Here is a 27,025-nt window from a genome sequence, read left to right as displayed (position 1 = left end):
TATTCATTATCCTTCCAGCCTGGAGAGAAGCTCCTTGTTGACCCTCAGGGCAGGAACAAGCTCTTCCAGCCTTGGTCCGGCCAGGATCGGCCCTCGTTCCCAGTGCCGGAGCAGCCAGAGTCCCGCTCGCTCCAGCAGCATCTCCAGGAGAGGCCGGCGGGATGGTAAGGAAAAGTCAAAGGGGGGGAATTTCCCAGGTTTTGGGGTGGGAAGGGTGGTCCAGGCAGCGTGGAGCCACGTGCCGTGGTCGGGGCTGGTGGGGACGATAGGGTTTTATTACCACCTTTGATACGGATTTAATAACCAACACTGCCGTGATGAGAAATAGGAAAGGTGTCTTGGAAAGGGGAACGGGGAGCAAAGCCACCAGGGTCCTGGATAAATCAGATCAGGCTGCTGAACACGAGTGGTTTCTACCCCACGGGTTTTCGCTTTCCTCAATTTTGTTCTTTTGGGGCTTTTCTCTTTTCTTTTCTTTTCTTTTCTTTTCTTTTCTTTTCTTTTCTTTTCTTTTCTTTTCTTTTCTTTTCTTTTCTTTTCTTTTCTTTTCTTTTCTTTTCTTTTCTTTTCTTTTCTTTTCTTTTCTTTTCTTTTCTTTTCTTTTCTTTTCTTTTCTTTTCTTTTTTTCTTTCCCTTCCCTTCCCTTCCCTTCCCTTCCCTTCCCTTCCCTTCCCTTCCCTTCTCTTCTCTTCTCTTCTCTTCTCTTCTGTCTCTCTCCCTCTGTACCCTGGCTCACAGACCGGCTCCGGGTTTTAATTTGCACGGGGGATGCTGCGGGGCAGCCCCAGCCCCACCTCCCCCTCTCGCTATCTGGGCTATCTGCAATAGCTTCCTGATGGCCCTAGCTCCAGGCAGTGTCACCTCCCTGGGCAGGGTGATGGGCCATCCAGTGTCCCTGCCCTGGCCAGCCCCTAAAAGCAGCCTGAGGGGGCTGGGGTGGTGGGGGAAGGGGGTGGCGGGGGCGGGGGGGGGGGGGGGATGCTGCAGACACCCTTGCAGAGCCCATCCTGCACCCCTGGAGAAGTTTGGCTGGTTTTGGGGTCTGCTCTTTGGATGGGAGTTGAAGCCATCAGAGAGGGGGAGAAGGAAAATCAGGGGAGGGCAGAGGAGGAGCCTGGGGGGGGGAAGGTGGAGGGTTTGCTGATGGAGAGGAGGCTGAAGGGAAGGGGAGGAAGGAGACGTCAGGAATAAATCATCCCCTGCAGCCAAGGTGGGACACGCGTTGTGTTGGTGGGGCAGGGCATTGGATCCAGTCCTGCATGGGGCAGAGGGATTCACCATCTTCTCTGGCGCTTGGTGCCCAACCCCACCCCAGGTCCTTTCTTGACCAAGCCCCAGCCGGGCTGACCAGGGCTGGGGAGAAACTGTCCCACCCAGCCAGGACCCATCCAAGCCACCCTGAGGACACGCTGCCTTGCGTTAACCCCTGCCTGAAGATGGGATGGGGTTGGGCACAGTGTCTCAGGGTGGATGGCTGAGGTTGGAGGGAGGTCCCAACCTGGTCCCAGTCAGCCTGTTATCTGGGGACACTGGGACATGAGGTCACAAGGTACGTATGGGTGCTGGGACCAGGTCTGAGAGGAGATCAGAACAGGAGAGACCATGGAAACCAAGAGGACCCCAGCACACATCATGCTGTAGGAGGAAGGGATGTGCTGTGCTCAAGGGAGCCGTCTCAGACACACCAGGACATCTTCCCACTTCTCCGCATTGACTGCAAAGGGAGCCCGGGCTGACTTGCTCACATGGAGACATCTTGGTTCTAGAAACTCAAAGCGTTGAGAAGAACCTCTGTGTCCGTAAATAATTAATTCTTTTGGAAACCTGGCTCTGGTACAGTGGTCTTGGCAGACGAAGAATGGGCTGTGTGGAAAAGCAGAGGAGGCGCTTGCTTTCTTCTGCTTCAGCTCTTGGTTCTGTTCCAGGTTCACGGCCAAGGAGGAGTCAAGTTCCAGAACTGGGCCAAGACCTATGGCTCCTCTCCAGAGCTGTGCTTCCAGCCCACCTCGGTGGAGGAGATCCGGGAGGTAAGGACGGTGCTTCCAGGAGACAACTCGTTAGAAATGAAGAGGAGGAAAGGCCAGGAAGGGCTGCGATGCTCTGTCATGTTCAGTCAGAGAGGTGACAGATGGTGACAGCATGAGTCCTTCCCTCAGCCGCAGGAGATGGCCCACCCTACCCAACTGCACAAGTTCTCCAGCAGATGTGTCAAAACACCTAAAAGGTGCAGAAAACCAGCATGCCTGGCCCCAGCTGGACTCTGTTCCTTGGGCATCAGCATCTGGCATCCTCCTGAGATCCCCTGCCTGCCCCAGCTGGGGTGGGAGTCTTCTGTCACTTCTGTCACCCCAGGAATGCCTCTGTCACTTTAGGGTGTCTCAGGTGGGCATCATCTCTTTTGGGGTGATCCCAAGCGCTGCGTTAGGAGGTGTCTGGGCTCCAGGGGTGGTTTTAACCCCAGATGGTGAGTTACCTAAGTGAAGGTGGTGTCAATGATGGGTGAGATTTTAGCTTGGGAAGTCTCGCCGTGCCTCTGGCACACAGCTTAGAGGGAGCTGTTGGATGCTCAAGGCTGCCTGTTGTCTCTGCAGATCCTGGATATGGCCAGGCAGAGGGACAAGAGGGTGAAGGTGGTGGGGGGCGGCCACTCTCCTTCGGACATTGCCTGCACCGATGACTTCATGATCCAGATGGGGAAGATGAACAGGGTCCTCAAGGTGAGACCTGCTTCTGGGAGGTAGCGTGGTGGCCCTGAAACGTGGTGGCACCCCCGTTTGTGCAGCTACCGAGGGCAGGGAGATCAACACTGCCATACCCAGGTGAGAGATGAAAGGATGGACAGGTTTTCCTCTCCTCACAGCCAGGAGTTTTCCCAAATCAGGTCTTGAAATGCTGCTGTGAGACAGGGGAATGTGCATTTCTTGTCCATCGGAAGCATATGGAGCAGCTGTGAAAATGCAAAGAAGTGATGTCTTCCCGGTGTGCGTTCAGCGAGGGCTTACCCTGGGCACGTTGTCCTCACCAGAGCAGGGTCTGCTGGATGGGGAGGAGGTACCTGGCAGGATCACCTTTCAGGGCTCGCTTGATGCGAGCTCGCAAGGTGCCTCAGGCACAGCAGCCTGGCAAAGACCCGGCTGGATGTTCGTGGTCCGTGGGAAACGTCCCCGTGGCAGCGAGGGAGATCGCTCCGTTTGATGGTGCTGTGAAGGAAACAGCTCTTGCTGGTTGCCCGTGCATCGTATCCCGAACAACTTTGGGAGAATGGGAGCTGCCGAGAGGGAGAGGTTGTCCTGCGCTTTGCTTTGCATCCAGACCTTTGCGTTTGTGCGCGTGTCTGTCTGTCTGCATGCACGTGCGCAGCTGAAGGTGAAAAATCCTGACTGTAGCAGCGTATTCTGAGAGCTGGATTGTTACTGGTAATTAACAGCAATAATTAATTAAGGAATGGCTCCCTCCCTGGCAGCTCTGTCTATCAGAAGCGGGATTAGTAGCTCCTAATGGTAATAAGCTGTCCTTCCACCAGGAGATGGCTGAGCAAGGGCAGGAGGGCAGAGCAGAGAGGTTTGCTGAAGGCAGAGCTTTGCTTGGGGGGTGTCTTCTACCTTGCGTTGACCAACACCTCAGAGAAGTTATGGGAGAGGTTACACACCCCTGAGACTGGGGAGAGCAGAGGGGAGCAGGGGCTGGACCAGGGACAGGACCCAGTGGCACCATTGGGTTGGATGAGGTTTGGGTTGGGTGAAGGTCTGAGAGAGGCGGCAGCTCAGGATGGGGCAAGGCCTTTGTGGTGGGTGGCTCTCCTGTATGGACATTATCAACAGCATCGGTAAGAGCAGAGGTGTTTTCCATGGGGTCTTTCTCCTCCAAGCTCTGTGACCTTCCCCTCTTCCATCCCATCCTTTGCAGGTGGACAAGGAGAAACAGCAAGTGACGGTGGAAGGTGGGATTTTCCTCTCGGATCTGAACGTCGAGCTGAGCAAGCACGGGCTGGCCCTGGCCAAGTGAGTGGGACACATGCACGGGGCCATCCCTGGGTGTCCTCCCATGTGTCCATCCTTGCCCCAGATCAAGTGCTGGGACATGGCAAAATGGGGATGTTTGAAGAGCTTTTACTGCAGAATAAGGGTGTTTACTTCAGCATCTGGTCTTCCACCAGGGTCCTGCAGACCACAGGTCAACCCCCTCCATGATGGAGTAGCTGATCCTGCCTCGGAGCAGGAGGTTGGACAAGGGGAGCTTGCAGCGGGTGTCTTGCCAAGGGCTTGGAGGCAGCCTCATTCAGATAGGGTTTGCAAAGGAAACGGTCATGGAGAGCGTTTCTCACACTCAATCTCTTTCATTTGCTGACCTCAGGGAAGAAATCGCTTTTTAATTACAGGCTGGCTCGATATCTGTGTTCCTCAGTCAATACAAGTGATCAGTTTGGCCAGGGCTGGGGTGAGGGTTCAGAGAAATAAGTCCCACCTGACCAGATGGCCAATGGTGTGGATGGGGTGAGCAGGACTCCTTCATGGAGGAGGAATCCATTGAGACTTGCAATGGCCATAGAAAGCACGTTTGGTTCAGGAGGTCTCTGCGCCCCAGCTGTGGGAAGCTGGAGGAGTATTTGGGGGGAAAGGCAGGAACAGCCCACAGTTTGCTGTAGCCTTCTACCATCCCCACATACCCACCTTGGCCATGGTTGGAGGGACAGACCTTGGTCTGCAGACGTTATGCTTGTGGATGCTGCTTCCAGCCCTGCTCCATAGTCACGTTTCTGGGGTAAACCCGGGTTCCTCACCCCTTGCTCTGAATGCATAAGGTCTCCACCCCAGTGAGTCCCTCCAGGCTGATGGGGAGAGATGGGCACTGGTGAGATGGGACATAGCTGAGTTGACCATGGTGATCTGTGCTCGCCAGCTGCCTCTTCCTCCCCCATGGACAATAGTGGCATCCTGATAGATATGTCCCATGGAGATGTGTACACGTGGCCAACAAACCCACCCTGGGCATGCTGAAGGGTGGAAAACCCTGCTCGTTGGGGCACGGGACACGTCCTGGGGGACTCTGTACCTGCACATGGGGTCTGCACATGGTGGGCTGTGCCCCACGCCATGTCCCACATGTCCTCACCAGCCCTTCCATCTGCCCCCAGCTTAGGAGCCGTTTCTGAGGTGGCAGCAGCCGGTGTGATCGGGACGGGGACACACAACACCGGGATCAAGCACGGCATCCTCCCCACCCAGGTGAGACACAAGTTGGGAATGTCGATGCATGGACATCGGCATCTTGAGGGCTTCAGGGGAGATGGTCCGTCATCTGGTCTGGCTCTGGTGTGCGCAGCCCTGGGGTAAGGATGGAGCACACTGTACTCAGCAAGCGGGAGGGGTCCTGCTCCCCTGGGATGGGGCTGCTATGGGGGTCCCCCAAGGCCCCCATGCACACTGGGACCTCCTCATCTGCCAGCCAAAACATGATCCAGCCCAAAACTCCTCTGTCCCTGTGCTTTATGATCTTATAATCCAATGAATAAGCTCTGTACCAAAGGGAAAGCAGTTCTTCTTGCATTGGAGCCCCCCAAACCCAAATCTCTGCAGGACCCAGCTCTACTTTTAACTAGACAATTATGAAAATCCTTCACTCCTAGCTCAGATCCTGTACGGAGGTTCCACCAATGCTTATGGAGAAGTGAAATCATTTGGGGGAGTCTTACTTCTTTATTTGATGGCTTTTCCCAACATCCCCCAGAGAGAGAAGGATCCTTTTATGTCACTATGTCAAAGGTGGCAGGAGAGCGGCTGGTGGACCCAAGCTCTCCAGAAAGCTCCCTGTGATGCTGGTTGCGGTATGGGATTCTCCCTGGTGGTGGATGCAGGATCTTGGCATGGAGATGGGACACGTTGAACGTTTGCTGATGCTTCGCTCCCCTCTCGACAGGTCGTAGCACTCACATTGCTGACAGCCTCAGGGGACATCCTGGAGTGCTCTGAGTGCATCAATGCAGACATCTTCCAGGCTGCCCGCCTGCACCTTGGCTGCCTGGGCGTCGTGCTCACGGTGACCTTCCAGTGCGTGCCCCAGTTCCACCTGCACGAGGTGGCCTTCCCCTCCACTCTCACCGAGGTATGCTGTGGGCGATGCTTTCAAAACCTCCTTGGGGATAAGCAAAGTTCTCGGTGAGGTGACACGGTCAGAAGACAACTGGGAAGTGGTTACGCTCTGGTAGAAAATCCCACGGGTGTGAGTAGGTTGTACTCCTTGTGCATCTTCATGGCGTGCTTCACGGTGTCCTTTAAGCTGGAAACTTCTCCAGAGTGACAAAAGAGAGGAAGGAAAAGCCATGTTTCTTAGCAAATGACTTTTTTAACTTCCCTTGGGTGGGGATAGGATCTTCTGGGACCAGAGAGGTGCAGGTAGCGGGGTGGGGAGGAGAGGCACCCGGCAGTGCCACCTCTGTGCCACACAGGGCAGGTGGGTGGTCAGGACCTTCAGCAAGACGTACATCTCATCGTGCAGCTGATGTTCAGGAGCAAAGCAGGGCTTTGGGGGTGCAGTCCCTCTCACGGTTGCAAGCTGAGCCAGAGGGGCAGCGGGAAACGGGGGTGCTGAGTCCCCTGGTGCTGTGGGAAGACGTTTGCTTCGTTCCCCAGGGGTGCTGCATGGAGCAGAGGGCTGAGCGTGCTCTGGCAGCTTTGCTGGCCACAAAATCTGGGAGGAGGCTGGGTGGGGAAGCTGACGGTGCTGTGAGTGCCGTGAGTTCTTCAGTCCTCAGGTGGGACCTCTGCACCTCGCACTGGGACCCTCTGCAGCCACCCCTCTGCGTGCAGCCTGGGGGAGCTGGGCAGAGAGGGGGAGCACGGGGAAAGGGATGAAAGCCCCGTCCTTGATTTCTTGGTGGGTTTTGAGAAATGCAAGGCCACGGTCTCTGGGAGAAGTTGTGCCCATTCCCAGCTCCACATCTGGCCCAGGGCAGCTCAGGGGTGTGAAGGTGACGTGAAACCTCACCTCCTTCATCATTGCCATGCTCAGCCCTGGGCTGGTCCCAGGCTCCTCTTTTAAAACTGGTCCAGACTGATACAGGTTTTTGGGATTCAAAAACTTGATTTTACTGTCCCTGACCAACCTCTGCGCAGCCCTGGGGTGGCTCACGGCTGCAGGAGAAGGCTGGTGGCTTCCAGCGTCCTCAGGAACCTGGCAAAGGCTTTCTGTGCTCACCTTGGGCTGCGGAGAATGACCCTGGGCTGTGTCCTTCAGAGATGTCCTCTGGGTCCTGGCAGCAGAGATGGGACCACCGTGCTGCTGCCGGCTCTCCTGGGCACGACCCCCAGTTCGGAGAGGATGTGTTGGCGTGGGGTACGTTGCAAACCTGAGATCCAGGGGAGCAGAGGGCTCCTGCTCAGGAGAGACCTCCTGGCTGGGCTCAAGCTGGCTGGCGGGAGCTGCCAGGGACCGAGGCAGGGGAGAGGAGGGTGAAAACATTTCTCCTGCACTTCTTGGTTTCACCTCCATTTTAGATTTAGGGCTGGCAAGGTGCTTGTCCTCTTTAGGGAAAAGCCTGGACAACGAGACCCCTGTCAACGTCCCCAGCCCTGGCCTCTCTGCACCATCCTCACTTCTCAGCACCAACCGTCCCCTGCCTGACTCAGCTTGGGGGGCACAGAAATCAGATCCCCTCCTCCAGCTGTGGTCTATCCCTGTGGGTTTTAAACTGTGCCCCCACCTCGGGAGCAATGCCTGAGCATCGCTGCAGGCAAGGAGAAGTGAGGGGAAGGGCAGCCGCAGTGGTGGGGAGCTGCCCCGGGGCTTGGACACACGCCTGAGCTGCGCAACGCCGGCGGTCCCACCGGAGCAGGGATGGAGGTTTGCCCATAGCCGTCAGCTCCATCTTCCCTGGGCTGCCTCCGAGCCGCGGTGGGGTGAGCACGGAGGCTCCAGAGCAATTGAGTTAGAGATGATGAAGGAGCTTGCAGGCATCAGCACTTGCTTCTGGCTGTGGGAAACATCACCGGGAGATGGATCAGCCAACGCCTCTGCTCCGTTTAACCCGGTGTTCGCAGGCGCCGGCAGGTCAGCGGAGATCTGGTAACTCGAGGCACGCATGACTAAGCCTAATGCAGATTTAATGTTCCAGCTGGAGAAAATTGCCCTTGCTGGAAATCCTGAGCTGGTTTGATGAGCTCATGCGCTGCCTGGACTGAGCAAGAAGAGGGAGAAGACCGTGCCTGTGCTGAGCCAGCGTCCCCGGAGGCAGGCAGCGTCTAGCTGGGTCCCGGAGGAGAGGAGCAGCATCCCGCAGGGCACGGCTGCTCCCATGAACCGTGTGCTCACCGAGGAACTGTCGTCTCCCATCTCGCTGCCTCCTGCTCCTCGGCTAACGGAGAGCTTTGCTTTTTCCAGCGACAGATGGGTCACTTAAAATAGTCCATGAGCATCTTGTGCTCTTGATAATAACTTGGTGCCTCCTTCTGCGTGAGGTCAGGGTATTTTTTGGGATGGAGCTTTCCGTCTCCCAGCGTGAAGGTCGGGTTTAACTCTTTGAGCTGGACTTGGGACAGACCGTGCTGGGGACGAGGAGGAGTGCGATGGGCGACACATTTCAAGGGTCAGACTGAACAAATCCCGTATCAGGATCCAACCTCAGAGCTGCGTTTGGGTCGTGTGATGGAAAACTCCCTTTTAACCGATTGTCACGTTGCTACTGGCCTTCTCTGTCTCCATCTTGCCAAAGGTCCTGCTCACCCAGGCTAAGGTGGATGGTGCCAGTGGTTGTCCCATCTGGGACATGCTCAGGAGACGTGGCTTCCTGAGGAGGGTTTCTGACCTGCTGTCTCATAGATCAGGATCCTGCATGGCTCTGGAGGCTTCACATGCTGTCTCCTCCTTGGCAAGTTCTGCTGTCCCACCATCCATCCTCTCCCTGTTGTCCCCTCCTCGTGTCCATGTCCCTCCTGAAGACCACATCTTGCATGTAGCCCATGAAAGGGCACTTGGTTGGCCATGGAGAGCGTGAGAAGTTTAGGTCCCTGTTCAGTACAGGGCTGAGGCACTGGGGACAGTGTCCTGGGACGCTGGTACAGAGATGCTCAGAGCTGGAGAGGGGTTACCTCCAGCCGAGCTTTCCATCCCCAGCAGGAACCAGCCTGAAACCAGCTGATTTCCCCCGAAAGAGGCATGAAATGCCCCTTTTTGGGGCAGTGTATCTCCCGGGCTTTACGAGCTTGGGTCTCCACGTGGCTCTGTGGCCAACGGTGGGTGTGATCCGGTTCCCTCAGAAAGCTTTTTGAAGGCCCAGTGGGCATTTCTACAGAGCGATTTGAAGGAATTCTTTCTCCTGGGAACACATCAAAACCGATGTTCCCTGTCTCTGCTGTTATATAAACTCCTTTTAACTGCTGCGTGCATTTCCTTGGAGCCCTCCCACCCTCACGGTGCTGAGAAGTTGGATGGAGCGAGCTGTTCCATCTGATGCTCAGCCCCTCCACAGCTGGGACAGCCTGGCAATGCCACCATATCAGGATGGGACCTACTGCCTCAAGCTGAGCAATCATCTAGCTTGTCCCAGGTCTCTGGCACCAGATCATCGCTGGAGGCTGCAGCGTTGCACAGGCAAAAGCCTACAGAGAAGGGGCCACCTGCAAGTTGAAAGGCCTGGTGGCCTTCTAAACGCTGTGTGGACTCACTGCGTTCATTGGAAGGCGTTAGATTTCTGGATGGGGAAACTGAGGCACAAAGTCAGGAGGAAGAAATCATCGGTAGTGAAAAGGAACCTCTCCAGGAGCTTGGATCTGCTTCAACCACGGATCATCTTAGTCCTCCCATGGTCTGACAACCCCACTGATGCATCCTCTCAGCAGCATCCTCATCCGTTGTCTCATTTGGGTCTCACAGGTCCAGTTCCAGCCCCGGCTAATGACAGCACAAGCCTTTGTGAAGTTGGGCTCATGAAAAATAAATAGTTCTTGGACAAAAGCAGCAAAATTTGTTGCAGGATTGATCAGAGCTGCAGCACTAGTAAAGCTCTGAGAAACACCATCCTTAATTTTTTAAGGACTGAATTATTCAGTGTCCCGTTGGGGCGGCTCGAACACCACCACGAATGCGAATTTCAGGCATTTTTGCGGTACCTTCTTCGTAAGCCCTGGTCCAAAGCAACCCATGCTGTGCCACAGGCAGCTGGGCTGGCCAGGGGGGCGGACAGAGAGGTCCACGCACCTCACCCAAGTGCCTTAGCGTGTCTGCCTGCCCGCTCTCACCCCCCTAAGAGCAGCTGCACCGGAGCAGCGGAGAGCTGGAGTGCTTCAGGGTCTTATTTTTCCTGGGAGGTGGGAAGGGGAAACAGAGGAATAAGGGAAAGCAGCCAAGATATTTCTCCAGCCTGCACGGACCGGTGTTCCCAGCTTCAGAGGTGATGCGTTCGTGTGCAACGGCTCAGGAGTATCTTTTGCCCGTGAACTGCCTGTTTGCTTCCTGAGCTGCGACTTCCCCGGTGTCCTGCAGCAGGGAGTTCCCCGCTTTAAATGCATTTAAAAATGTTTAAATGCGTTTAAAGGGGCCCGCCAGCTCCTTACGTCTTGGTCCTCACCCCACCCTGCCAGACTGCTCGGACCTTCACTGCATCCTCTAGCACCTTCCGCAGCCAAATTGCCAGGCTGAGTTGTTTTACACCTCCTAATCTGCCTTTTAGATAGGAAATTTAAGCTCACGTGCAGGATAAGCCTGCCGTCCTGAGCAGGGCAAGTAGCTTAGGCTGAGCTTTACCCTGCTCAGCATCATCTGCCCGCGCTATGCATCCTGCACAGCTCAGCCCATCTTTCCCCGTCCCTCGGGGCTGTTAGGAGGGTGAAACGAGCATGCACTCTATAAATATTAATGCCATTATCAATTCTCGCTCATCGCTGTTCCTCGCCTGCTTCCAGATCTCCAGCTTTCATGTCGAGAGGCCCAGCGAGGCGGAAGAGAATAATGGCAAGGGAGCAGGTTGCTTGAAATATTTAAGCCTGAGTTATCTAAGACATTGCAAATAATATATGTGTCAGAGGAGCCAGGCTTGGATTTGTGGTTATATAAGATCTGCATGCTTTCTTTGCTGGCCTCGTGATTATCTTTATCGCTGGGATAAACTCAGCCGCTGTAGCTGCTGACGGTGACCAGGAGCAAGGCGCGGGACCGAGAGGGTTCGTTGCACAGCTGAGGTCACCAGAGAGCCCTGCAGAGCATCCCTGGATGGTGGTGGGGATGGAGTCAGCTTCCCCTTGCCCCAGACCCGCTGAGGGGCTGGTGAGGAGGAGGAGGATGGGGCAGACTGGGATACGATACTTCTTCCCCTGATCTTTGCAGTTTTGGAGCTTCCTGAGCTGGAGGTGGTTTGTATATACGTGATGAGGCAATGAGTTTCTCTTCCAGGAAGGTCTCTGATCTACTTCTGAACCCATGCAAGCTTTTAACCACCTGCAGACTTGCACAGCTTAGTGATCTGTTGGGTGAAGAACTTCATTCGGTCTGAGCCCACCACTTCCTAAGCCAAGCCCTAACCCTAACCTGCACCTAACCCTGTGGGGCATGTCCCACGCGCCTGGGATGGATCCCTCAAGCCCAACTCCTCCAAGACCACCCAGTGCCTAAACCCCCTCACCCGTCCTGGGCCTGACCTCCTCCCTCCTAGCCAGAAATGTTGTTTTTGGCCTCAGCGCACTGAAGCGGCTCTTCCAACGGGTGCTCAGACATCGTCCCCTGATGTGGTGGGACCCCGGCAGGCACGGGCAGCACGCAGGCAAGAGGGGAGGCTGAGCATCTATCTCCTCTCCCAAAATTTGAGCTCTCCATGCTCCTTGGCTCCTCTTCATTGCTCTGATGGACCTACGGGACATGTGCTAGTGACTCCCTGTGCTTCGTCTTCCACAGCACCTTGGCCACATCTGCTGCTTGTCCCATCCTTGTCCTTTCCCCGAGGACCATCTGGAGCAACCAAACCCGCGTTGCAGCAGGCGGGGTGCCTGGCCCTCAGCTCAGTGAGCTCTCGAGGGTGTTTGCAAGCAAGAAAGCAAGCGGCTCCTTTTGACCCGGCCTTTATGAAGCTAAGGGATTTGTTCTGGGCTCCTGGGAGGGAAGCAAAGACGAGCAAAATCCCCCGGGTTTCTGCGTGCTCCAGGGTCATCTCTGTTGCGTGCGTTGGCCACGTTACAGCAACAAGACTTCCACCGCCCAACCTCTGCCTCCGACTCCAGCGCTCAGCCAGCAGACAACGTCCCCAAGGACTCCCGAAGCCGGCTCGCTCGCTGCCTTCAGCTCTTGCCCACTGCGCTGTAATTATCCTACAAAGTCCCGGGTTTATTTTCTTCAGACCGACATTCCTCTATCACAGGGATCAAAAGCGCACATTGAAAAGGTCGGCCCCACTAGCAATTTCCTTCTGCGCTCAAACGCCGCGGCTGGAAGACAAACAGATGTTGGCAGGATCACCTTGGGAAAGCTGCATCCTTCTTTTCCCCGCTCGTTTTAGCTCCTTGATGTATTTGTTCCTAAACCAAACCTGGGAAAACGTGGGGTTGTGGCTTTTGCCCTGCTTCTACTTGCACAAGCATTAACTGTTTTCAACCTAACAACTGCTCTGGCCAGAAAATCGGTTGTTTGGGGAACATCTTAGAGAGATTTTGTGGCTTTTTGGGAGCTGCAAATGTGAAGATGAAGACAACAGCATTAGTGTTAATTCTCACCCCTTGCAGGAATATGCTATTTGTCTTCCCAACCTCCCTGCTTTAACAGGACCACGGTGTTACGGCAGTGCGACCCCACCAAGACCCTCACCTTATGGTGGGGTCACAGCAAGATGCTTGGTGCTAAAACAGCCCAGCCTGGTGATTAATAGCTCATTAAGACAAATAATTCAGATGACCCAGTTGGAAAGGAGCAGCTCCACAGCCAAGGTTGCCATGACCTTCCTGGGGTTATATCCATGGGTCATTGCACCTTCTCCTGGGTCAAGCAAACTCCTTGAAGCAAAGCTGCTGGGGTTTTAAGCCTTTTTTGCAATTCTATGGGAGATCTCTGCAGGAGGAGCAGGGGGTGGTTGGAGAGGCTGTTTGCAAGAGGGAGAGAGGGTGGCCTGGCCAAAATAGCACCGTGCAGGGGATGAGCGCAGGGTCCCTCTACCCATGCACACACAGGGATGAGGGCTGAAGCATCTTCTCATTTCTGTGGGTGCTACTGTGTCAGGCAGCGGGGTTTCCTCCCCTGAGACAAGACCCTGGTGGCTCTGGGAACAGGCTGAGCATGTCCTGGGGATGCGGTCACCCCCTCGAGCCCCATCACCTGCATGGTCCTGCCTGTCCCCTGCCCGCTCAGACTCCCTGTGCCTCGCTGTCCTCGGCTGCTGGCAGGCAGCTCATCCCAGGGAGCTGCCTTTCTTAAAGCTCTTTTTTGTGTCTTTATGAATAATTTGGCAATTCTGCAGTTGAAGCAGGGGATGTCTCTGGGACAGGGTCGTGTAGCGCATCCCGGCTCCATCCCCTGTTGTATCCCGACTCCATGTCCCGTTGCATCCTGGCTCCATCTCCCGCTGCCCCGAGGTTCCAGAGCTGCAAAGGGATGTGCTGCCAAGGTGTGAAAACCGGAGAGGGCATCCCTGACGCTGGACCGGGAGGTGGATTTTGGTAGTCCCCAGCATGCCCCACTGTATGGCTGATGGCTGGAGGGGCCCCCTCCAGCCCTGCCTGGCTGCGCTGCCTTGTGTCTGGGAATGCCTGGTGGAGCAGTTTGGGGGCTCCAGAGGTGTGATTGCAGGAGGACGTGGGGTCTGAGCTCGGCTGTGTGCCAGATGCAGCCCCAGCAGCATCTGCAGGACTGGGGGGCTCTGTTGTGGCTGAGGCAGAGGAGATGATGGGCAATCTTGGTTCCCTTCCCCAGATATTGGTTCCGTGGTCTCTGTTAGCTCCTTTGTGCTTGGCTGGGCGGTATTGACCCCCCTCCAATCCAAGGCTTGCCAAGACTCTGCAGACAGACTCCTTGGACCTTCCCCAGCATTCCTGGGAGTCCTCCAAGGTGCCTCCAAGCCCTGCTCCCAGAATCCCTGCCCCACCGGGGCAGGGGGACACACACAGTCACCAACCAGCCCCCATTTCTCTGGTTGTTGCAGGTCCTCGATCATCTTGATGACCACCTGAAGAGATCCCAATACTTCCGATTCCTGTGGTTCCCTCACAGCGAGAACGTCAGTGTCATCTACCAGGATCCCACCAACAAGGCAGGTCCCACCAGACTCCATGCGGGAAGGGAGAAGGCACAAAACTGGGTGCTGGTGTTTTAGGGTGGGCTTGCAATGCAAGGGCTGCTGGGGGTCTGATCAGGGAACAGCATTTTGGGGCTGGGCTGGACTCTGCCCATGCTCTGCAGTCAGGGGAGTCCTGGGACACAGATGCAGCCAGGGCTGTCCAAGATGTCAGCATCTTCATGACAAAGCCCGGTCTCTTCCTGGGTCTGGATTTGGCCCTGTTTCATCATGGGAGAGAGATCTGGGGAGTCCTGGGGTGCCCTTCTCCAAACCCCTGCTCCCAGCTTGGTCCTGATCCAGGCATGTGCTCCCACCTTCATACCTGCTGGTAAGAAAGCCGCAAACCCTGCTAGTCCCTAATGACCATCATCTTCCTCTGCTTGGCTTTGCAGCCCCCCTCTTCCTCTGCCAGCTGGCTGTGGGATTATGCTGTTGGCTACTATTTGCTGGAGTTTCTGCTCTGGATCAGGTAAAGGCACGCTCTGGGCAGCGGCTGGGGACAAGTAGGGTGGGTTGGGTTTGTCCAGGGCTGGCCTCACCCAGATCTCTTCTCTGCATCTCTACATTGAAACTTGTGCTGCTTTCCTGGGAGTCCCAGGGAAGATGGCAAGGGAGGACTGTGACCCAGAGCTCCTCCATCCCTCCTTCTCCTCCAAGCAAGCTCCTGCGCAGGAGGAGCAGAGTTGCGTTGAGATTGATGTCTGGGGCTGCACTGCCCTCTCGTGTGCACAGAGATGATGGAGCAGCGGTGAGGGTTTGCAGCAGCGAAGGAGCTTTTTGGGGAACAGCGTTGGTTGTGAGCATGTCCTGAGCAGCAGGGTGGAGAGAGGAGATCCAACCAGGTCATGGAGGCTGGGAAGCAGGACCCTGGTGGCACAGGAGAGCTGGGCTGGACTCCATGAAGAGGGAGAAGAGGGACTGTGGCCACTCAGGACTCTGCTGAGGGGTCCACCCTGTCACTCCACCCTGTCCCCAGTAGGTCTCAGTCCCCCAGTGCACAGCCTGGGAGGCACTGAGGTCTCGCGGGGGACGGAAGGTGATGACAGCATGCCTTTCCTAGCTTGCAGCAAGAGGAGGAGGAGGGGGCTGAGGGCAAGGGTGCAAGGTCCAAGACCAGGTGGGGTGAGCACAGACGAGCTCCTGGCAGGGCTGCAGGTCCCCACAGGCTCCAGCATGGGGCGGGGAGGCTGCAGCTTTGCCCGCAGCTCTTTGAGGGGCATCCTCTTGCCCTGCATCTCCAGGCCGTGGCTTGTGGCATCACAGCTCACAGCCTGCCCTTGCCAAGTCCCCGTCCACCAGCTCTGGGGTCAGATCTCACCTCCTGCTCTCTCCCCTGCAGCACCTTCGTGCCCAGCTTGGTGTGCTGGATCAACCGCTTCTTCTTCTGGCTCCTCTTCAGCTCCCGGGTGGAGAACATTGCCATCAGCTACAAGATCTTCAACTATGAGTGTCGTTTCAAGCAGCACGTTCAGGACTGGGCCATCCCCATGTAAATGGCTCTGCAGACCCTCCCTGTCCATCCCCAGCCGGGCTCAGTGCCCAAACCACATGCCATCCCCTGCCTGTGCCCTGCCCCAGCCCAGGCTGCCTGGAGCAGGAGCAAAGCCACCGAGAAAGGGACCTTGCTAGGAGGCACCATTCCTACCTGCAAGCTTAGCATGGGGACCCTTCTGCACCCCTGTCCCGGGGTACCAAATCCACACCACACCATGTCTTGGGGCTCTGGGAGCCCAAAGGACCGGGAGGGATGTGCTGGGACATGCCAAGCCATTCCCTCAATTAGCATGGGGCCAGAGGTGGAGCGGTGGGGCAGGGGGTTCAAACCTGAAGGGAGCTGGTTGTGCCCATGCTGGCATTAACCGGGGCTGGGGGCTTCCCCTGGGCAGTGAGAAGACGAAGGAAGCCTTGCTGGAGCTGAAAACCGCCTTGGAGAACAACCCCAAGATGGTGGCTCACTACCCCGTGGAGGTGCGCTTCGCTCGGGGTGACGAGATCTGGCTGAGTCCTTGCTTCCAACGGGACAGCTGCTACATGAACATCATCATGTACAGGTGAACCATGGTCCCTGTCTCACTCCTCTCCTGCTCCTCCTTCTCCCCGGGTCAGTGTGTTGGTGCACCGAGAGCCATGCCCAGAGACCCGGCAGCAGCAAACGCACAACTCAAACACACCAACACCAGCTCTCACCTGGCACTGGAGAGCTGGATCAAATGACCTCCTGCATCTTTGCCCGCTCAACCCACTCAAGACATTCGCAGGCACCAAGCCAGAAGGGATGGGGTGGCCTTGGAGCACCTTGGCACCTAGAGCCACCCAGCCCTGTTTCTTGAGAATGTTGTCCTACGTCAGGGTCCGCTGGCCAAGTGCTGGTGGCATGTTGGCTCCCAGAGGGTTACCATCACCCAGTGCTGGTCAAAAAGCCCATGATGGGTCCCTAGGGTTGCCCTTCTCCTCAGGTGGGGGTTTCTTGAGGAGGCTTCCTGGGTGTGCAAATCCCCCCACAGCCCCTGCTAATGCCCTCCCTGTCCAACCCTCCCCCAGGCCCTACGGGAAGAACGTCCCCCGCCTCAACTACTGGCTGACCTACGAGGGCATCATGAAGAAGCACGGTGGCAGACCACACTGGGCAAAGGTACCAACGGTCCTACTCCTCTGGGAGGAAAGGGTCTGCAGAAAGGGGTCCTGTCACCTTCTCCCTCGCAGCTCCTTTTGGAAGTGGGGGTTTGCAGTGAAGAGAAGAATAGAGAAGGGCCTCCACATCGGGCTGGTCCCAGAAGGAGATGGGTGCCTTGAGGAGATGGCATTCCCCTGTTTGCTACCTAACCTGGGTACATAGATAAGGCGATGGAGGGCCCACCACTTCTTCAGGGGCTTCCCACAGCACGTGGTGGGGGGCATCGAGGGCCAGCGACACGTTCCCCAGTGATGGGCAGCCCCCCGGGACACTTTCTCTCCTTGCAGGCCCACAGCTGCACCAGGAAGGACTTTGAGAAGATGTACCCAGCCTTCCCCAAATTCTGCTCGGTTCGGGAGAAGCTGGACCCCACAGGGATGTTCCTGAACACCTACCTGGAAAAGGTGTTTTACTGATGGGGGCGATGTGAGGGGATGGAGGAAAAATCAGCCATCGGCCCCAGTTCTCGGGACACCCCAAAGCTCATGGTGGTCCTCCATGGTCCCAAGGTGCTGCACTCCCAGCTCTGCCCTCATGTCGTGACAGCAGGCAGCAAGGGCTGGCCCCACGGGCAGGGGCTTGCTCTGATCTTGATGTTAACAAGGCTCTGCCTGGAAATCTCCCCTGGAAACCAGCAGCTTGGGGGTACCATGTCACCCCAAAACCTGTACAGCCCCAAGTGCCTCCTGTCCAAGCCAACATCTCAATAAAGACCTTTCTTCAAGCAGACCTTGTCTGAGCCTGTGCTTTCAGCCTGGGCATGTGTCTGATGGAGATGTCCAGCCCTGGGGACCAGGGAAGGGGCTTGGTGTCCCTGTACAGCCCCACTGCTGGAGTCAGGGCTGGGCATGGAGACGTTGCACAGCCTGGGGCTGGTGCCATCCAGATCCTGGAGCTCAGGACATCTTCCCTCGCAGAGACACGCCGGAAGATTTTGGGAGGAAGAGGCTGCCTGCCAGTTCCACCCCAGCCTGGCTCGTGTTGGTGTAAAGGAGGCCATGCATGGGCAGATGGGCTGTGCCCTCTCCCAGGTGGGACTCCAGCTGCCCCACTCTGCCAAAACCCATGGGAGATGCTCCTCAGGATCCAGTGGGGTGATGCCCATGCTCCTGTCCCTCCTCTCCTAGAAACCATCCCTGCTAGACCAACCTGACCAGTGCTGGTCCCAGCCACACTTGTGTCCCCAAGAGATGAGGAAGGGGACATGGGTTTCTCGAGAGGAGTTGCAGGATTCCCCAGGATGGCCAGGACAGATGGCCAGCAGGTTGAGGATGCTTTTAGATAGACACCATCAAAGCACCATGCAGCCTCCCTGCCCTTCGTGTAGGAAGCGAGCGCAAGATTTTACAGGACGGGAGCATGACACTTAATCCCAAAATTTGTGGCGTCGGTTGGTTCGACCCCAGCCCACTCACTGGGCTTAGGAAGGGAATTTAGGCGGGATTAGAAAAACCCACCTAAATTTACGCTAATTGGTTAGTAATTACTGCATCATCTACTATTGGTCAAGCACATTTAAATTAGCACACACGCTCCGTGAGGGTGTGTGGGGGGGTAATTTGCACAGTCCTTTAATTGGGTGGGTGGTCGCGCACTCCCCCAGCCGCCTTTCCCTTCCCCAGTTCCTGCCGACTCTTGTTGACTTGGGGCCTCTCTGGCCATCCCCCAGCCCTGGGCGCCTTCTGGGGCAGGATGGTTCCTTTTGATCAGTTTTCCAGCTCTCCTTCAAGGCTACTCGTTAGCAAAGCGTGCTTTTTATCAGTGCTTGGGCTCTTCTTCAGAGGTACAGTGGTTAGCAAAGCAAGGCAGTGCATGGAACCCTAAATCAAACAGAGTCTGAGCACCAGCCCAAACACATTTCTGTCCCTGAAAAGTGGAAACCTCCACTTTATAGGTATCAGTCTAAAAGACATGCTGTCTAATTTTAGCCTGATTAATTAATTAATTAACACTGTATTTATTGACTGTAAATTTTGGGAAGATTTGCTACATTCATACCCAAACCTGGTATTTATGGTACCTTTACCTACGATATCTTGGCCTTGTACAGTGATATGGGTACCCAGTCACTGCCGCCTTGCAAGACCCTGCTCTACCAATGGTTCCCAAGACTCCCTTGGGGTTCCCGGTGAAGTTTGATTGTCCCTCTCAACCACACAATGAAATTTTAGGGTGCTCTGTAACTTTGGTCACCTTCTCATCCTCATATTTGTTATGTTCAGCAGTTTCTCCTGCCATACCCAGCAGTTTCTCATGGTCCGCTCAGGCAGCAGAACCTCAGACCATAGCTGTCCGCCCACATACGTTCCCATTCTTAGCACCAAGTCAACAATGATGTAAAACCAGAGATAGTTCATGCTTCAGACAGCTTGAGGTTTACATAGCAGACGGGAAATGGAAAAATGGGGACAGAAAAGAGAGAGACACTAGAAGAAGGTGAATCACCAGTGAACAGAGCTCAAATGAAGACAAATTTTCATCTGGTCGCTCACTTAAACTGAAGAGCATTGTGCCTCCTGTGGCTACTGATTGCCCAGTGTCCAGGAAACTGGGGGAGCAGGGAAATGCCACAGCACCCCAAAACCTGGACCCATTGCATGTTGCAAGTGACTTCAGGTACCATCAAGTGGGACATGAACAGCATCCCAACTACTGTGTCCTGGAGGTCATCTCCTGAGGTCATTGCTGCAGGACCAGGAGATCTTCCTCCAGCCAAAGTGGACCAGAGTAGCATTTGTATCTTCAGGCTTTAGAAAGGGAAAACTCATTGTGTCCCATTTTTGCTCCTTTTCAAATAAAAAAAAACCCCAAAAACTAAGGCAACACCCCCAGTCTGGACTATCTAAAGGAAGTTTCCTCTTTCTGGGACCATGAAAATCATGCTGCTCTGCTTGCTTTGTCCAACCCTGCATTCCTGTGGCTTCCCCTTGGCTTCCTGCTCCATCAAGGTGGGGAGACGGTGGATGATACAACACCTTTTTCTCTGTCCTCAATAATTTATCACCCCAACAGGATCCAGATGAGCGCCCGCTCCCCACTGAAAGCCTACCTCGACATACTCAAAGATGCCATGCAGCAGCAACTTCAGAAAGCCATGATGAAGTACCCGGTGGCTGACATGAAATACAAGCTCAGGGTCCTTCAGCAGGAGGTGTGCTCGCCTTGCAAGGGAGGGAGGACATCCACGAGGGGCTGCACAAGCAAGAATGAGCACTAGGAGAGGGGACAGGGGAAAGCATGGTCTTTGTAGGGTCTGAAAGCAAACCGTGTCCTGGGCTGCATCAAAAGAAGCGTGACCAGCAGGTCGAGGGAGGTGATCCTGCCCCTCTGTTCTGCTCTTGTGAGACCCGACCTGGAGTACCGCGTCCAGCTCTGGGGGCCCCAGTACAGGAGAGACGTGGAGCTGTTGGAGCGAGTCCAGAGGAGGCCACGAAGCTGATCAGAGGGCTGGAGCACCTCTGCTGTGAGGACAGGCTGAGAGAGGTGGGGTTGTTCAGCCTGGAGAAAAGGCGGCTCTGGGGAGATCTAATTGCGGCTTACCAGTACCTGAAGGGGCTCCAGGAAAGATGGTGAGGGACTGTTTATGAGGGAGTGTAGTGACAGGACAAGGGGTAACGGGTTCAAGCTGAAGGAGGGTCGATTTAGATTCGATGTTAGAAAGAAATTCTTTACCATTAGAGTGGTGAGGCCCTGGCACAGGTTGCCCAGAGAGGTTGTGGCTGCCCCTGGCTCCCTGGCAGTGTTCAAGGCCAGGTTGGATGGGGCTTTGGGCAACCTGGGCTAGTGGAGGGTGTCCCTGGCCACAGCAGGGGGGTTGGAACCAGATGATCTTTGAGGTCCCTTCCAACCCTAACCATGCTATGATTCTATGATTCTATGATTAGCTCTGTTTCAAGGTTCTGTAGAGGTGAGAAAGAGAGATATGAGATGTTCCGCCTTGTCTTTAGCAAGCTTGGTATTGAGGATGGTGTGGAGTCCATGCGCTTGTTCTCGTATCCAGGCATAAAATTTCCCAGCTGGAGAGAAGAGAAGAGAAGAGAAGAGAAGAGAAGAGAAGAGAAGAGAAGAGAGGGAAGGGATATTATATTTTCAGCTAGAAGGGACATCTTCCATGTTAAGTCAGAGCACAATGGAGAGGTGATGCCCACTGGCACCAAATGTTGCAGTCATCTGTTGAATGCCACACTTCAATTTATATCATCTTTATGAGATTATTATTATTATCAGGTTGTTATTGTTGATCATTTTTTATGACCGAAGCGATGGTGGCAAGCATTTGAAGTTATTCTTGCAGACAGACTTCATAGACTCATAGGAAAGAGACAGAAAAAGTCATCCTCCAGAAGAAAGCAGAAATCTACCGTATCCATTCAAAACGACCTGCTGCCATGCTATGAAGGTCTGACCAGTCACCTAATCTTGTCTTCATTTTATACTAAAGATTCTTTTGATTTTTACAGAACAACCCTGATACGGGCTCAGAAGAAGAGTCCAGGCTTACAATCTGCCTTTTGAAAGGCTGGGAAGAAATCCACAGGGCGAAAGGATCACTTGGTCATCAACTCAAAGAGATTTTTGAAGTGCAGAGTAGACAATGCTCAAATACAGAAAATTAGCTGCCTGTTTTACTCTAATTCGCTAATTCTTGTAAACTACAGATTTTTTTCTAGAATTAATTAATTGTTATTTGTCTATCTTTGAAGGACATCCTTCATGTCTCCTTTAGCATTCTACAGTAATCAGCTCATGAATTCCTTACTGCCTTCCTTTCCCATCAGTAGGTGGCATACTCAGAAAATGAAAAAGTTAAAACCCCAGAATCCAGAAGTCACTTATGTTTGCTTTAGGAAGACACCTTAATTACTTGATTAGTTAATTCTGAAAATGGACTGCTGGGCCAGTTCAGCAGTGTAAAGCACTGCATTTCCTTCCCCAAACCACACCACTGGTCCTCCTCCCCATGGGCATCTTGGGTCTGGATCTCAGCGTGAGAGTTACCACTTTACCAATAGATGCTACTAGGGTAGAAGCCTACAAGAGGATCCAAACCATCCTTAGCAAGGGTATAAAGAGAGAGTTGGAAAGGGGAATGTTTGAAGAAGTGTAGGTGGGCATGAGGAGGCACTTCCAGGACCTGAAGATAAGATGTGCACCTTCTTGATCCTTGGGGACATCTCTACAGCCATGGACAGTGTTTTGGGGTAGAAGAGAATGTCTTCAAAAAGGATCTGGTGAACACGTGTGTGGTAACGTGAAGGTATCTCCTTGCGAGTCATTGGCATCAGGAGGTTCTCATGTATGCCGGGAGGCCACCGTTGGCATTGCTTTCGTGTCAGGAGTCATCTCCAGTGGTGCCCAGAAGCATTACTAATGTCATTAATCCATTACAGCTGATCACCAGTGTTGACCGGACTTAGGTCAAGGCACTGACGTGGATCTGAGCACTGTAATCAAGTGTCTGCCCACAAACTTCTAACTTGTCTAGCAGTTGTCATCCATAATCAGTAACTACATCACTCCTATCCTCAAATTAATGATGATTTGGGCTTTAGAGTAGCTTGAAACTGCTGCTTCTGCATCTGAGAGCTCCTCAGCCCCAGAAGGCAGTAACAGGGGGACCTGGGGTGGGGGGTGCATTGGGGTGACGGGGTCCAAGCCCTGTCCCCTGCTCATGTGCTTGACCGTGTGATGGCTGTGGGTGGAGATCATCAAGAAGATGGAGAAGGACTTCTCCGACATGCTCAGCCTTGCCTTTTGCCCATGGGACCAACTCAACAGCAAGCTGCCAGGTATGGTCCTGGTGCACTGGCTTGGGGGGGATGTTTTTTGCAGTACATGCAGCCCCAGGTCCTGCACCCCTGTTTTGGAGGTACGGCAGGGAAGGGCAACAGGACAACAGGACTTCCCAGCTGTGGCATTGCCCAAAAGCTGCCCACTGTCATGGAAGTCACCTTTCTCTTGCTGTGCTCCAATTCCCAAACCTTAAACACCAAATAACCAAACCCCAGAGGAGAAACTAACTCAATGAATACAGTGGAACATGTCAGGAGCAAGGAAAGGTGACAGATTTACCATGAACCAGCTGTCTTTAATGGGTTCCTCTTTGCAGAATGAGTTCTTCTTCATCCACACCATTCACGAGAACCCGCATTCAGCAAGAGATGCTTAGAGTGCTGCAGGGATTATCTCAGATGATTTGGTTTTATAATTCATGTTGGTGGCTTGTTCTCGTTACTCTGTGGGTTCATAAGCAATCACCTCAGGTGAATTTTTTTCCCCTCTACAGAAGCATTTCTCAAATATTTTGTGTGCATTTTATGATACTGCCTAAGTAAGAGTCCTGTGCAATCCCCAAGAACCGTTCCCCTGCACGCAGTGATGAGTCCCACACCCTTCAGCAGTGACCCTCCACCCCAAGGTTGCTCCGACGTTGACTCCTCGTGATGGGTATCACCCGGGACCGTGGGGCTGATGGTTTCCCAGGAGGAGTGAGATCAGGTTGTCCATGTCTCTGACCAGGTTGTTGGGGTCTCCCCCAGCTATCACACCTCTGTGCTCATTCATGCTGGTGGATACGAGCCTTTCACCCCATAATGCACCGTGCTTACACACCACATGTATCCTGATTTTACCTGCCACGCTTATATCTCTTGATACTTTGGAGAAGAGACAGTTTAGCAGATTGGCCATAGCAGCCCTGGGCAGGTTTAATTTAGCCCTAGACTCCTTTCCATGGTGCAATAAGAAAGAGCTCATGAATGTCTTTTTTGGGTCATGGTTCTTGTGTAGGGTGGCAACAAGTGATGGTCAAGCCCCTGGGAGCTGTTTGTGCTCCCCTGCATGTTTCCCAGGGGGGGAACCAGCCTGCCCTGGCTTTCTGTTTGTTGAAAGCATCTCCCAGGGCTGACCCTGCCTTTGCACCTCGGCCGAAAGCCAAGCAGACAAACTGCTGCAGGGGTCCAACTTCAAGCATCCTGGGGGTGGGCTTGGAAGCAGTGGGGATGTTTGGCCATGGGTCTTCTGGACCCCAGCCGAGTGCGCTCATCTCCTGGCTGCTCCACATCAAGCCTTCTCCTGGCATTTCATCCCCAAATATTGCTTATGTTTACCATCCCCCAGATTTTCATAGGGTATAAAATCATGTCCCCTGCCCTGCTGCTGACCCAGCACCCTGGAGAAGCTTCCTTGGCTAACAAAGCTGTCCCGTGCCAGAAGCAGCCATCGAAGGGGTGAGCAGTGAGCACCAGTCATGCTCCAGTGCCTGAATGATGACACAAGTGACATCAGCTGGAAAATGTCTTAATTATCTTCTTTTTCTCCCTCAAGCGGTTCTTGAAATACAGATGTCTTTGAGATCTTACCACCACTCCTCTGAGCACAGCCTGGTTGCAGAAAACTAGGGGTCACCTGGGACTGATGAGGGCTTTGGGACAGGGGGATTGAAACTGCAGAGGCTCAAGGTGAGAGGGCAATGTGTGCCATCATCTCCTCTGCTTCTGAAAGCATTGTTTGACATCTTTATCAATGATCTGGACGAGGGGATCGAGTGCACCCTCAGTAAGTTTGCAGACAACACCAAGTTCGTCGGGAGTGTCGATCTGCAGGAGGGTAGGAAGGCTCTGCAGAGGGATCTGGACAGGCTGGATCGATGGGCCAAGGCCAACTGGATGAGGTTTAACAAGGCCAAGTGCCAGGTCCTGCACTTGGGTCACACCAACCCCAGGCAACGCTACAGGCTTGGGGCAGAGTGGCTGGAAAGCTGCCTGGAGTAGAAGGACCTGGGGGTGTTGGTTGACAACTGATTGAATATGAGCCAGCAGTGTGCCCAGGTGGCCAAGAAGGCCAACAGCATCCTGACTTGTGTCAGGAATAGCGTGGCCAGCAGGACCAGGGCAGTGACCGTCCCCCTGTACTCGGCTCTGGTGAGGTCGCACCTCAAGTGCTGAGTTCAGTGTTGGGCCCCTCACTCCAAGAAGGACATTGAGGTGCTGGAGCGTGTCCAGAGAAGGGCAACCAAGTGGTGCAGGGTCTGGAGCACAAGTCTGATGGGAGCGGCTGAGGGAACTGGGGGTGTTGAGCCTGGGGAACAGGAGGCTGAGGGGAGACCTGGTCGCTCTCTACAGCGACCTCTGGAAGGAGGGTGCAGACAGGTGGGTGTTGGTCTCTTCTCCCAAGGAACAAGCGATAGGACAAGAGGAAATGGCCTCGAGTTGTGCCAGGGGAGGTTTAGATTGGAGATTAGGAAAAATTTCTTCACCAAAAGAGTGGTCAGGCATTGGAACAGGATGCCCAGAGAGGTGGTGGAGTCATCATCCCTGGAGGTGTTCAAAAAGCGTGTAGGTGTGGCACTTCGGGACATGGTTTAGTAGGCATGGTGGTGTTGGGTTGACGGTTGGACTTGATGATCTCAGAGGTCTTTTCCAACCTTAATGATTCTATGATTAAAGCATGGGAGGTGACCTTCCTCAACCTTCTGCTGCCCTCCACCCTGTTCTCCACACCAGCTCATGCCAAATTATTTTGCTTTCACTGGCTTGCAGATTTCTGGAAGATAACACTTTCCAATTTTATCTAGATGCCAGGATCTGGGAAGTCAAAGCATCTTTTAAACTGCATTTTCTAACAGAGAAATTGACTTTTTTAGAGTTTCTCCACTTTGCCTGAGGACAAAGCATGCGATCCCCACAGGGGAAGTGGGGATGGGAGGCCTGCACGAAGGTTTCTTCACCCAAATATACCATTCATTTTAGGAAGCTACACTGGTGGTAGTGTGTCCATCATGCCAATCCTGCTCTGCTCTTTCTACTCCTTCCTTAAATGTCCAACAAAAAACACAACCAGGAGCAATTTGCCTGGCTAAGGGGACTTTGGGGCTGATTCAAGGTTTGCTTTAATCTCTCCTGTTGGGCAAAGATTGTCCTCAGGGATTTTGGAGACCTGAATACAGGTCTGTGTCAAGGCTGATTAGAGAAAACTGGCTAGGAAAAGACTTTTAAAGTGGAGAGATTTTGACACTCATGCATTTTAGGTGTGAAGAGCTGTGCTGGCCATCCCCAGCTCCTGGGATGCCCCTTGCAGCTCTGGTAAGAATGGGCAGCAGAGTTTAGGCAGCTGCCTGCCTTGAGGTAGACATCTACCCCAGGTCAGGTGAGCCACCACCTAGACCTTACCTCCAGGCATTATGAGGGTAATGACCTCAAATGTCCAAACCTGGGTGATTTAACTCTCATCCCTACACATTTTTAATTCAGGCTTCGGAGACTGATTTCTCCCAACATCAGTAATGAGGGAGCTTAGATTATTTACTACGAGGCTCTGTAACTCTATTCACACCTGGTGAGGCTATGATGATGAGGATGTCCTTCCAACGTGAAAAGGTGCAGAAGGTGAAAATGCAGCTGAAACACCCCGAAAGCGACTGAGAAATGTTGCAGGAAGAACAAGAGGCTCTTAAAAACCGTGAGTACAAGAAGCCAGCCCCAGGGCAGGCCAGGGACGTACCTAAAACACAGCAAGTTTTGGAGAAGGATCATAGCCCTGCCCGTAGCGAAGAGAGGTAAGAAGGCTGCAGCAATGTGCAGCCATGGCCATTTCTATGGAGAATCCGGTCCCCAGATCCCGATGGAGAGATGTCATTGCTGTCCGAGGAGCCAGAGCATCCCATAGCAGTCCCCCCATGCCTGCAGCAACTCATTCTGATTGCTCCCTGGGAAAAGAGGATCTTCCCCAACAAACTGCAGTGAGAAGAAATAATGGGAACTTTGCAAATAATACAAATCTAGCTCCAAGGTTCGTGCTTAGAGGGTTTGGCGGAGGCTTGTTTTTAGAGAGAAAAATAAAACCGGGAATTGTCTACTTGGATTGATCCAGAGGGGCGCATAAAGCAGATTTGGCTCTCTGACAGCTTCCTGCTGTAAGGAAAATTAGCTGTCCTTCTCAGTATCCCATGGAAATATCAGAGGAGGGATTATAGCTTACAGGAAAGTAGAGGGAAGTCCAACGGGGTCTCCTGGGACAGAAGCCAGGAGGGAGCAGAGAGCTGTGCGCCATCTCCTGCGGAGCTCCCGGGGACCTTCTCCCACTTTGGAATGGGCTGGCCAGGGTTT

At 54.0% G+C, this 27,025-nt stretch overlaps 1 protein-coding gene across 1 annotated transcript; it reads left to right on the top strand.

Annotated features, from left to right (window-relative positions):
* Window positions 1–8: 8 nt before the first annotated feature.
* On the top strand, window positions 9–17,648 carry LOC129204061 (L-gulonolactone oxidase-like). The gene is made up of 12 exons (XM_054819324.1): window positions 9–164; window positions 1,926–2,027; window positions 2,592–2,717; window positions 3,907–4,001; window positions 5,135–5,225; window positions 5,917–6,102; window positions 14,111–14,218; window positions 14,638–14,714; window positions 15,585–15,734; window positions 16,132–16,296; window positions 16,787–16,877; window positions 17,207–17,648. The coding sequence occupies exons 1-12, from the start codon at window positions 162–164 to the stop codon at window positions 17,333–17,335; spliced, it is 1,323 nt and encodes a 440-aa protein (XP_054675299.1). The 5' UTR covers window positions 9–161; the 3' UTR covers window positions 17,336–17,648.
* The last annotated feature ends 9,377 nt before the right edge of the window (window positions 17,649–27,025 follow it).

This window comes from Grus americana, chromosome 3 (assembly GCF_028858705.1).
Source record: "Grus americana isolate bGruAme1 chromosome 3, bGruAme1.mat, whole genome shotgun sequence".
In the NCBI taxonomy this organism is placed as follows: Eukaryota; Metazoa; Chordata; class Aves; order Gruiformes; family Gruidae; genus Grus; species Grus americana.
The sequence above is the reverse complement of the archived record's forward strand: the minus strand, read 5'-3'. Positions and strand labels throughout refer to the sequence as shown.

Bases quoted from the DNA above. Each gene is read 5' to 3' on its own strand.
- LOC129204061 (XM_054819324.1), top strand. The intron at 2,028-2,591 runs GTAAGGACGGTG...TTGTCTCTGCAG, and splicing joins CGGTGGAGGAGATCCGGGAG to ATCCTGGATATGGCCAGGCA. The intron at 5,226-5,916 runs GTGAGACACAAG...CCCTCTCGACAG, and splicing joins ACGGCATCCTCCCCACCCAG to GTCGTAGCACTCACATTGCT.